The 12,886-nt window shown below is 42.1% G+C and overlaps 1 protein-coding gene across 2 annotated transcripts in view; it reads left to right on the top strand.

Annotated features, from left to right (window-relative positions):
• The window catches only part of edar (ectodysplasin A receptor), a 38,528-nt gene extending 26,804 nt beyond the window's left edge, over nt 1–11,724 (top strand). Inside the window, exons 6-12 of one of the 2 annotated variants that reach the window (XM_069154547.1) lie at nt 1,034–1,111; nt 1,209–1,334; nt 1,471–1,545; nt 4,355–4,427; nt 7,522–7,852; nt 7,964–8,027; nt 8,360–11,724. In XM_069154547.1, coding sequence (XP_069010648.1) covers nt 1,034–1,111; nt 1,209–1,334; nt 1,471–1,545; nt 4,355–4,427; nt 7,522–7,852; nt 7,964–8,027; nt 8,360–8,736 — 1,124 coding nt within the window. In that variant the 3' untranslated portion in view covers nt 8,737–11,724. The remainder of the gene's footprint in view (nt 1–1,033; nt 1,112–1,208; nt 1,335–1,470; nt 1,546–4,354; nt 4,428–7,521; nt 7,853–7,963; nt 8,028–8,359) is intronic. The other variant, XM_069154548.1, reaches the window with a different exon arrangement.
• The last annotated feature ends 1,162 nt before the right edge of the window (nt 11,725–12,886 follow it).

Here is a 12,886-nt window from a genome sequence, read left to right as displayed (position 1 = left end):
GATGACATGAGGCTCTGAGACCACGGCAAGTAGCAAGGCACATGCCAGAGAGGTCTATCAACTCGGCCAAATGAAAGACTGATTAAAAGAGCTGATTTATGAGCTGCCAGAAGTTTACAGCTCCATTAGGAAAGAGGAAAAGCAGGCGATGAATATTCCTGAAAGAGAGACAGAGAAAGGAAGAGGGGGGGGGGGGGAGCATTGGAAGCAATAGATTGGGAACAGAGAGAAATCTGGACAGAGAGTCGCTGCTTCATATCCACACGGTGCCAATATACAATGAATTAACTTCGGCGGTAGAAGGGCAGAGAGATCGAGTTTGCTTGATAAATAATCTAACTAACTGCACATGGTGGCGCTGTATTTACCGTAAATACGTCCTTTGGCAATAAGGAAAATAATCATATTTTCTGAAAATGAAAACATTTTTTTTTACTTTTATCAAAATTGGAGAATTACCACAGTTTTGCTGATTCAACAGTAGGTTGTCGAGGGTTTAAATCAATATACTGGCTGAATCAAATATGCATGTGCGGAAATTTGTACGCAACAAAGGTGAACTTCAAACTGACCAAAGGTCAAAATGTGTGTTATCCCTCTGAAAGTAGAAGTCAGTAGTCGCTAAGGTGGGAAAAAGTATTTTTTCGATTCCACCGGGAGTTAAAGATAGATGCCTTTTTTTTTATTTTTGACAACAATAACAACAAAACACAGCAAACAGTATTAACGTTGTCTAACGGGTAGACCACAACAAAGAAGCAAATAGCAACAGTCAGGGCATTTAAAAGAGATGAAACAGAAACTGGTAACTAAGTAAACCAGGCCGGCAGAAAAATCTAACAAAAATGACCAAAACACATCAATAAAATCAGGCATCTAAACCCGCCACTTCTAACAAGCTGCTGTGCGAAGCCGTTCAGAGGACGGAACGAAAAAAGGGTCGCGGATGCAATGTCAGCAACCTGCCCGGTGTGATCCGACGGTAATACGTCCACAGTAGATGAACTAAAGTAAGAATCTGTGTGTGTTTCAGGCATGCAAACCAGCAAGCCAAAAGGAAAACCTCTCATTGACCCTGGCAGCACTACTGTGTTCCCACATCTGAACAAAGGTACAAATACGCACAGTCAAAAACCGCCATGCATTATTTATTTGCTCTTTCATCTTTTCCACACACAGTACTTTAAATCATTGCCTTCATTTGTCAGATTCCCCGGGACAGGGTCACCTAGCAACAGCTCTCATTATTGCCATGTCAACCATTTTTATCATGGCCATCGCCATCGTTCTTATCATCATGTTTTACATCCTGAAGGCCAAACCGAGTGGCCACGGTAAGAAACAACCACACACACACACACACACTTTCATTTTAAGTTTGGCATTTGTGTTTTATGACCTCCTTTGTGTGTGTGTGTGTGTGTGTGTGTGTGTGTGTGTGTGTGTGTGTGTATTTGTGTGCATCTGTAGCATGTTGTTCTGGACAAGTTGTGAAAGCAGTGGAGGCTCAGACCAACAAACAGGAAGACAAGAAAGACGTCCCTGGTGAGACACACACACACACACACACACACACACACACACACACACACACACTAAGCAATTAAGGACACACACAGTTTTGTATGTGTGCATTGTTTCCACTGTAATAACTGGGAGTCTTTTGTTTACATGCACACAGGCACACTGGTTGTGAGCCTTCTCCTGGTTTGGATTATATTCTGGTTGTGATGTTTACATGAAAAATAAGTAAACTTGGTAATCACATAATTGTATATGTTTCTAACATTATCCACATTTTTATTGCACAACTTTTACTCTGTAGCATATTCTTATCACGGTTTCTTGAAACCTGGATGAGGTCCAGGTTTGTGAAAACAAGTTATGATATTTAAACAGCTTCAGACTAAGTATAGATATAGTTCCAGTAATTTTGGCTTTCATCTCTGAGAAGACCACCCATGAAATTCGTTTTTTTCCCATTCCTTAATGAAGATAAATATCTTTTGCTTTTTTGTATAGTTACTGCAGTATATGGTTACTTTAGCACGATCATGCAGCGTATATACTTAAGATATTGCTTTTGTAATTCCAAAAGTATGATAGGATATATTGAAGGAGTTTCATATAACCTGGCAAAACAAAGATAAAATGCGTAAACAAAGTCAGCTATAAAACTAAATAAATTTGGTGACATTAGAGACAGTTTACGCGTCGACGATCTGTTGCTTTTTCTTCTTTAGCTTTCTTCATGTTTTCATATCTGCGTAAATAAATAGGCTCACAGTCACCCACTGATCACGACTGTGTTCTCATTAACTCCACTCACATGCTGCGCAGTTTCAAAACTTGAGCCAACACATACTCAACAGTTCATGCAGTTTAAACTGCATCTGAAGACAAATCAGACTCCAAAAAAAATGCACTCCAAATAGTACAAACACACACACACAGCTACGTAATTACAGTAACAGGACAAACTATAATTAGGTGTTTTTTTTCCACTCTTAGCTTTACAGACGATAAAATGTCTTCGGAATAGTTACACTGACACGCAGTTTGCTCATCTGTTAGCTGAGGCATGAACAGATACCACCCAGCAGTGATTAACAATGTCCAACTAAATCCTGCAGCAAAATCCTTTCAAACCTTGATTCAGGTAGCTGTATGACTGGCTTATTTGGCAAGTCAAACACCGAATGTTATCTGTGGGTGAGCCTGCATCCACAAAAGTATTATCCAAAGATTTTCTTGTACTGCTTCTGGGCTCAGCTGATAATTTTTTTTTTTTTTTTCTCGATTAAAGCTGCAAATTGCGTATCCTTCTGCAACCGCTGCTAAGTGAAACAACATTTCATTCAGAATTACACTTTCATCAGGTTTGAAGAGTCGCTGGATCAGTGTGTGTGTGTGTGTGTGTGTGCATTAAGGGACGCATGTTAAGATGTGCCCTACAGCCGTTGCAGGGCTGACCAAGTCCATATTAAATGTGTCATCAAACCATATCATCAAATCAAATCTGACTGGATCACATCTAAATGTTAATTCAGAGCTGGCTCCATGTGTCAGTCTAGTATGTATGTGCATATTTATGATTTGTAGCATAATGTATGCAAATGTGGGTGTGTGCGTGCAGGCTGACAGACAAGCAGTGTGATGAGTATATCGCAGTGGAATGTGAGGCGTCCAAAGCTAAAGCCATACATTGCTTTGGGCGCCGTTTATACTGACAATGATGCTCTGTTCAATTTCTCTCCCAGACTGACTGACTAACCACTTACATGTGGTGTGAATGAGAATACACACACATACGCACACACACACACGCTGTTTCCGTGGCCACAGACACATTATGACTTAAAAATGTAATAGCTAAAAAAAAAAAACATTATAGAGGGGGGGGGGGGGGGGGGGGGCTACAGTATTATTAAAGCTAAATGTCTGCATTGTTAGTTAATGTTGGGTTATCGTAAGTGGCTGTGTCGGTGTGTGTGTGTGTGTGTGTGTGCGTGCATGCACTTTAGATGACTGGTGTGTGTGTGTGTGTGTGTGTGTGTGTGTGTGTGTGTGGGAGAGAAGCCCATTGCTTGGAGCTCTACCGGAGCTAGCTGTCACTCATGGAGACACTGACTTAATAAGGCTCTAAGATGAAAGACACTGACACTTTAATTCACACACACACACACACACACACACACACACACACACACACACACACACACACACACACACACACACACGGACACACACGGACACACACACACAGCATTTGTTCCACTTAGCTATTCACTCATTAGGCTGTCTATCCCTATCAGTATCCATGATGTAAGTGCAATTTCACATAATACTCACCGTAATCATTTTTAAACATTGTTCCGACAGCAGTTCCTCTGTTTAAGAAACCTTTTCCCCTCGGGCATCTCTTCTCCTCTGTGTATTTTACTTCATGCCAACATCTATTCAAAATTGTATGAGCAATGCAGTCTTGCTTTTGATAAAAGATTGAAGCCCACAGAATTACATCTGAGATCTTTTCTGAATTTACATGTTCAATTTTGGCATTACTGTTTCATAACACACAAAAGAGCTGCGACTTTACACACTTGAGTTTTCTTAAAGTATTTTTGTGGAAGATATTTGCCTCCATCAAGGAGATGATGTTGTTGGTGCTATTTGTTTGTTTGTTTGTTTGTATGTTTGGCAGTAACATTACAGAAAAACTACAGGTCAGATTTTCATCAAAGCAACTTAATCGTATTCGGTGTGTTATGATTACAGTCATTTTTGTGTTTCACTTGTATTTTAAAAGAGCAAAAGAAAAGCTGTAAACCTGTCCTCTCTTTCGTCCTGTTAGATAATGTGGTGATCTACTCAGAGAAAGACGAGTTCGACAAACTGAAAGCGCCTCCTCAGAAGACGGTGAAAAGGTGAGCGAAACCTCTGATTCACCATCAGCTGCCCCAGACTGCTTCTATCCAAGTGAAGGAATAAATTCAGACAAAATAAGAAGATTTTCAGTAATTACGGGTAAAATCCAGGGCAGCTTAAAGTTCTAAGCAGCAGGTTTGGTATCAACTGACAAGCAGCAATTTATGAGCTCAGCGACACCACAGAGTGTACAAAACAGGGAGGATACAAAGCAGGATTGCTAATGAGTATGATCCTTTAAAGTTTACAAAGAGGGGATTAAAGTGAAGTGAAGTAAGCTTTACAATGATAAAGTTGGGACAAGAGTTTACTTTTTCTTCTTTGTCTGAAGTTACAGAATGTGAAAATAACTATTTGTTAATAGACTTAGTATTTTGATCATGGCAAAACTCTACATTGCACTAAATGGCAAACAGAAGTTACTTTGATCTATCAGCCTATTAACACACAAAAAAATGTGAATCTGCATCTGTAGCATGTGCTAAATCTATTAGTAATACTGGCTATGTACAGCATATACTGTATTTATACAAATCCTTGAGAGTGTATATTGGTGTGTGTGTGTGTGTGTGTGTGTGTGTGTGTGTGTGTTTGCATGTGGGCGTCACAGAGACTGCAAACAACACAAAAAATCCTATAATTTTTTCAGAATCTGCCCATAATTAAGCCGCAGAACAAGTCGCTGCAGTAGTAAGCGTCACTGCTGCTGGCCTTTTTGTTTTGTTTTGTTTTTGCTATCTACATTTACGCATGGTTGTAATGTACAAAACAAGTCGAGGGGTTTTTGTTTTCAAAGAGCCGTTATGTGGCTTCGTAGGCCAACAGAGAGGTGAGTTCGGAGGGTGTTTGACAATACAGAAGAGTCCTAAAGTCTAGCAAACACTTAGAGACGGACGGAGGGGGTGGTTGTCAGGGAGGACAGGGGTATTTATTCCAGGCTTCATGTAAAACCACCACCAGGTGAAAGCATGTCCTGGCAGACAACAAAAGAATGACAGTTTTCTCGCCGCCTTCTTTCTGCATACATCTCATCCCTCGTGTGAAGACAATGCTGCTTTATAGATGGTGGCTAAAGTGTGGAAACGCTTGAAAGCGAACAGTACTTTGCACAAACCTACAGTGAACCACTGTGCTCAAATGTTATGGTGCTTCGCGTTGGCAAGCTTACATTGATACGCTTTAAAAATATACATGTAAGGGCTCTAAATTAGAGACTAGATGAGACAGACAGACACACACACACACACACACACACACACACACACACACACACACACTCCTGAACACCAACAGTGCTAAATAGTGTGGTACAGCAGCATGCCAGAGGATGTGCTAACTCACTGCATCAGCTGCCAGAGTGGGTGTTAGATGTCTGGGAAACAATGCCATTTTGTGTGTGTGTGCTCGGTGGAAGAGCGAGGGACAGCGAAACAATGGCATTCTGTGAGCATCTCTGTCAACAAGGTGCTTTTGCAAGAAAATCCAGGGCAGGCAGAGTGAGGGAGAGGACGGGTAATAAAATGATATTACATGGTATCATGTTGTAAAACACGGGGCTATTTCAGTCAATCACAGGAACTGCTTAGAAACATCAGCGGCTGTGGCAACAAAACAGCATTCTTCTCCGGTTCGTTGTCGTTTGTCAGCTTTCCTGTTCAGCTTGCAGAGACACAAGTCATCCTGTGTGGATTAGCTGTCATCGTTTGCATATGTAGTGCGACGGTATTACGGTAGATTTTGCTTTTGAAAACAAAAATTGGTATTTATGCACGGCTATGTCTGATAGGGATGGGAATTTCAAGCATAAATAATATTATTAAAAATACCACCTTCTGATGGGAGTACCAGGCACCAATAAAAACAAGGGGAAAAAAGACAAAAACTAGTTGATTGTTTATGATTTAATGGCTATTCAAAAATTCATCGTGAATCATAACCCATCCCCAATGTCTGAGTGTAAAGCCACAGATTGTGAGGAGAATATTAGAGAGGATAAAACTGATATACTGGGGAATAGTCAGGTTTCAGTTTATTTGGCAGCTCTCACTAAAACTAATCCAGTTGGATTGCAGCTGCCTAGGAATTAACCTGGTTGCTTAACCCACCATAAAATTGCAGGTTTCTATACAGTTTTTTTTGTACAGCTTAAGCAAACAAGATATAAAGGTGGTAGTTGGCCAATAGACTGCCAGCTGTGGCCTTGTGACTGGACATGAAAGTTTTCATTGATCTGCTTTTTGGTAAGAAAGCCAATAATTATATTTCTGAAGGAGTCAGAATTCCAAAAATAAATCAAACTTCTGTCTACAGCAGGGGTGTCAAACTCATTTTAGTTAAGGGGCCACATACTGCCCACTTTGATCTCAAGTGGGCCAGACCAGTAAAATCATAGCATAATAACAACAATATTTCTCTATGTTTAAATCATTGGTGAAGGTTTTTGGATGATAAACCCTATTTTAAGGTCTTTCTACAATAAACTAGAAACATAAAGACCAAAAACTCAGACATCAGCCCACTGTTTATCTGCCTGGGATCTCCTCTGCAGATTCCCTAGCAACGAGTGCTTCTTCCTCCGGAGCAGACATCGCATTTACGCTGTTTTTGAAGCAATTACTGTATCGATTAAAACAAAATTACAAAACGTTTGTACTCGTAAACCTCCATATTCTCATGGAAATGCAATTTATGTCTTTCTGTAATTTTCACACTTAGCAAAGTCATCCGGTGGGCCGAGCTGGACCCCCTGGCGGGCCGGATGCGGCCCGCGGGCCGTATGTTTGACACCCCTGGTCTACAGTGTACGAAAATGTGTGTTAAAAAGCTGATTTGAAGGGAAAACGTTCTTCAGTGCTGCCCCATTACAGTGCCGATTAAAGCTTCCGCTGGAATACTTACAAACATTTGGACAAAAATGAATGTGCAATCTACAACTCTCCCGTTGCACATTCATTTGCTACCTGTGTAACTTTTTGATGAAAATATTACAATATGGGCAAAATCTTCGAGACCAATCACGTTCGAAATAATTCCCACCCTACCAACAGCAATAATATATGAATGCACGTGTGTGTGTGGGTTTGTATGTTGCAGTGAAAATGACGCGTCGTCGGAGAATGAGCAGCTGTTGAGCCGCAGCATTGACAGCGACGAGGAAGCGGCATCGGAAAAACAGGGATCAGCAGAGACCGCAAACCCCAACCCCAAATCATGCCTCGTCAACCTGGGCAACAAACCTGACCTCTGCCTGCTCTCTCTGGGGCTCTTGGACCGCGGCCGCGCCTGCAATGGCACCTCCGCCGTCACAGCCACCCAGGGCAATAACATCCCGAGTACCAACCACATCAACAATATCAACCACATCGCCAACAGCAACCACATCAGCAGTGTGAACGCAATGAACAACAACAATAAAACTCCGGGGGTAAGAAGATGGGTCTTTATAAGACTGTACTGCAGTAAATGTGATTATGTACGGATTCTCTGTTCAGCATCATCTGGAAATCTCATAGTACTGTTTTTGTTTACCACACAGCTGCTACAGAGTCGAAGGAAAAAGATCCTAGATCTGTATGCCAGAGCCTGCAATGTGACTGAGGGTAAGTCTGTCACACAGAGGAAAGTATACCCTTTCCAAGCCTTGTAACAAAGAAATGATTTCAGTGAATGCTGTGAAGAAATGACTAAGGGAATGAAATGTCCCCCCAAAGAAGTCATTACCTCACTTCACTGCTGATAAATATTTGTCATGAATGGCCAATTAATGCCACAAATGTGTTTTGTTAGCCGTTTTGACCTTCTCGACATTGCGTTCATGAGAATGGGACGGACTGACAGGACAGACGTGAGGACACAGTGACCTGGACGTTAGTCCATCAAATGTTTTGAACCGAACTTTGATTCCAGTTCTTGAATTCTCGTCCCTATCCAGGCCTGAGCCCCACGGAGCTTCCCTTCGACTGCCTGGAGAAGGCCAGCCGTATGCTGAGCTCCTCCTACAGCAGCGAGGCGGCCGTGGTGAAGACCTGGAGGCACCTGGCAGAAAGTTTCGGGCTAAAGCGCGACGAGATCGGCGGCATGAGCGACGGCCTGCAGCTCTTTGAGCGGGTGAGCACGGCGGGCTACAGCATCCCTGACCTCCTGACCCGCCTGGTGCAAATCGAGAGACTGGATGCAGTGGAGTCGCTGTGTGCAGATGTGCTTGGCAGCAGCGAGGTGTCTGGACGGCAGGGTATCAACAGTTTTCACAGCCAGTTGGTCTGTCCTTCCCCGTGCCCATCTCCATCCCAACGCTGCGCCAGTGTCTAAATATGTGGTGGAGCAGAGACTTCAGAGACTCGGGTGCCTTACAGTGCACATGTATGTAAGGACAGATACTGCTCTGACAAGGAGGACAGCACGTATTAGAGGACACATTACCCTATCACATGAAGAATGTCTGTGGGCTTTTCCGTCCACACCCCCTTTTTTCTATCAAGAAGCTAGTAGTCTGAAATAGTGTGAATTGTCTTAATTTTCTATTTTACTTAAGTGCTACAAAGTTTGAGAAAAAAAAAAAAAATCTAAGACCTCAAATTGAGATTATTCTCTAGTTTGCAATTTCAGAACTAGTTTCTATTTTATTTTATTTTTTCTGTCTCTTATGCTACCAATTTTTTTGTGTGCGCTGGATGTACACAAGCTTCTTCTTCTTTTTTTTTTTTTTTTATTTCACTGCAAAAAAATCTTTTAAAAAGATGTAATGCTTATGGAAATGGTCACTGAGCAGCTCCACTACAGCAGTGGCAACTAAGTGCCTTTATAGGGGAGAATTTAGGACTAAAACTTTGTGCTTCATCTCACAGTTGACGTAACCAGATGTTTGTGTCGATATCAAGAAAGCGACCTGGTTTAACCGCAGTATCAGTTAGTATTCAGAGCTGCGCCTTTGGCTGTGTCATCACATAAGAAAGACAGAATATATGAGCTCCCTATTTTGAATGCAACCATAATGCCCAGCTGGAAATGCTGAAACATAATTCAGCTCAGTTTAAAACTGGTAAACTCGCCTGTGGACTTTGGGCCCTTGTGGACGCCCCTGTGTCTCTTGCTGAATCGAGATTTAACCAGCACAACAGTAGGCAAGAGTAGATCCTGACGTTTTTAATTTTTAAGGATCGCGTCATTTCTGGGTTGACTTTGCAATCGATCTAAATTAATCTAAAACACCAGCTCAGATGTATTCATTGATTAACATATGCACGGTAAGTCTGGAAACATTGATCACAAGCAGATGTGGTGTGCGGAAACGTTCAACCAACCACCTTACTAAAAAAATACAGCCCGAAAACACGAATTTTTGGGTGGTTTGTTCAGCGTTGGGAGCATTAATCCCACACACTGGATGAACACAGTATTACTCTGCAGCCGACGCACACGCGTCCACACTCCACTGTCTACAGCTTTAACAGACACATCAACAAACTGCAGCTACTTCCTCAGCGGTGACCCAGTCTGTGACCCCCCCTCATAATTCAGCCTCTTCCCCTTTACTCCCCTTATACCTCAATACTGCGGTCTCGAGCTGCCGCCAGCCCTAATTATTTGGCGTGTGGCTGCCCAGGGCCCCTAATAGGCTGAAGTGTTGTGGTTTACAGAGCGGGTGCAAAGTGCCTGTGATTTCCAGCACCTAATTAAGCATTTAGGGCCACTTAACCACTGAAAGCCCAGTGGAAAAGCAGTAAAAAATCCGGCATTTAAAAGAGCGATGCCGGGGCAGAGGAATGACTAAGTGCCTCGAGGGTTACTGTGCTGTGAACGGCGTAAGAACGCTGCTGGTCGTGGCGGAGGTAGCGCTACGGTTGCCCTATAACGCCTGATCTTATTCAGCTTTTGTGGTTGGCTCAGTCATGCTCAGACAGGATTTAAGCTCCCCTCTACCCTCTGGGACCAATATGGTAAATGAGAACAATATGCAGTTGTGTGAGTTCTGAAAAGCAGCTGAAGCCGGTTAGGTGTTGCATGTATGGTGCAGAAACTGTAACTGTTAAAACCTGATGCTTATCTGAGCATCAAATCGTGAACAGCGATGATGTTCATAGCGAAGATGCTGTAGGTAAGGCTCCCTCTTAATGTAGCAGTTAAGCTTCAAAACTCAGCAGTAAGCTCCGAAGTCCAAACAATACCAAGGCTCGCTTTGATCTCATTTCTTGGGGATAGGGCTGATCTGTATCTGATGCCTGATGTTGTCTGCATAATGTTCCATGACTGATCTGCTCAGAAGTTTTTGCTTTCCTGATTCCTTTTGTTCATATTTTACAGTGAAACTTGGAGCTGGACTCCAGTATTTTCAATTAAGTAATACGCATGCTCTTTAAGTATGCATGAGATGCGATCAAAAGTTCAGAGACTGAGCCTGTAATAACCAGAAAACATTCCTTTCAAAGTAGTCCACTTATGCAGCGATACAGCAGCTATCATGCTTACAACGCTCCCCTGGAAGTTCTGTTCTATAAGCGTGCCAAACACCATTTGCGATTTGCACTAGATCTCCTCCACAAGTATCAAAATGGCGGCCATTAACCGGGAGCCAAATCCGGCGAGTGCGGGTGGGGGAAAACGACGATAGCGATGTTGTCGGCGAGAAAATCTCGCCATGAAAATGCGCCGGGAGCGGGCGCGTTGACACGTTAGACAACCAAAATGCCATCCCTGCACAGTTTAGATCGTTTTCACCAAAATTTTTATTTCAGATGCCTCAGAACGTCGCGGTAGAATTTGCTGTTGAGAGTCTGAACCTGGAGGACGAATTTCCTAAGTTTAATACAAAATGTCTGCACGCTCCTCAAGTGTCAATCAAGGAACTTGGAATATTTAGTCATGAAGGTTATTGCTTGGCCCTGCTTCATGCGCATCACTGTGCAACGCTCTGTTCGTGCGCAACAGGAACCGTCTCAGAGCTTTTTGATCGCACCAAGTATCCACAGTTGGTTTGTCTCAAATCTAAAGCTTACATTCCCATAGGGGTTGTTGTCCTCAAATCCATTTCACTTCCAAAAATATTTGTTTTATGTTGTTTTTTCTGATGTTGAAATGTTGTAAAAAAAAGATGAATTGGTTGATTTAAGTGAAATGAAATGGATCCTGTTTTCAGATAATACGCAGAAGCCAAACATGAATTACTTACCTCAGTAGCACATACAGTGTAGTAGAACACATAGAAACAGACAAACTCTTCACAGAACCAAAGTGTAACTGTATATATAACTTATTATTGTACATAAAGTATACCTTAATAAAGATGTATAGCAGAAACAACATGGCATTTGAATTTAATGCAGTAACTGACCGGTAAGTATTACAATTTTATCATCACGGTGGATCTCGGATGAAATCTAATAAAAGGATTTTTTTGTAAAATGTGTTATTCTGGCTTGGACCAGCTGCTTGACTTGGGGCAGTACAAGTTATAGCTTTCACATACATTTTACAGGCATAAAGGGGGACCAAGGACAATCACACACACCAACTTGATGAGGCTAACGAGGGGCAGGGAGGGGAGGGGGTGGGGGGGGTAAGGTCAAAGTTCATCACCCATAAAATTTTGACAGGTGGTACTGCATTTCTCTTTCACAGATGGTTGTTTGTCAGCCAGCACTGCTGACACCGACATGGTTGATTAATGGTTTGGAGACACCAAATGGAAAGTCTCTAATCAAAACATTTTCCAGTTCAGTCAAACATTTAATTAAAGGTCATTAAATGTGACATATTAACTGGGTGGTTAGTCAAATAGAAGATTATTTCATTGGAAAAAGACTGTGGGACAAGATTAGAAGACCATAACTTCATTTACTCATTACATCTTGCCCTCAACAGCACTTTTATCTCTTCTGCTGGCTTGCTACTGCAAGTCATGAAGCCAAACAAATCCTCCTTCACAAGATAATCACTTATAATTGCACTGCTGTGCTTGTAAGGATTCTATTCAGAGTAAATGCAGAATTTCTTTTTATGATTTGCAGTTACCAAACGATAAAAAAAAGAACACAAAACTTTGTGAACTACATTTTACAAATGCTAGATTTGTGTGTGATATTTCTAGTTCCAGAGAATTCGTAATAAGAGTTGTAGCAGCACAAATTTAGAAAACCCATCGACTGACTCTGTGCTTTTTATACTAACGATTACCAACTTGACATTAGTCTCTGCAGCGGCAGCCGTCACCTCTGATCGGGCTTTCACTCTGTGTGGGTGTGTATTTGTGCCAGAATTCCAAAGGCCTCAGCTAAACAATGAGGTGTGTATGTGTGCTGGATTGGGATCTTACAGCTAGCTCAGAAAAGGTCTGTCTAGCAGCAGAAACATATCGATGCTGCTCTGGGGCATCGGGACAGACCGGGACGTGTCTCTCATCGTGTTTCAAACACCGCTGCCCACAAATAGTCCTTCCCACTTCAGAGGCCTTTTAGTCCGATAA

The sequence above is a fragment of the Embiotoca jacksoni genome, unplaced genomic scaffold (genome assembly GCF_022577435.1).
Source record: "Embiotoca jacksoni isolate LCO1_2020_lvr unplaced genomic scaffold, fEmbJac1.0.p SCAF_2, whole genome shotgun sequence".
Taxonomy (NCBI): domain Eukaryota; kingdom Metazoa; phylum Chordata; class Actinopteri; family Embiotocidae; genus Embiotoca; species Embiotoca jacksoni.
The sequence above is the reverse complement of the archived record's forward strand: the minus strand, read 5'-3'. Positions and strand labels throughout refer to the sequence as shown.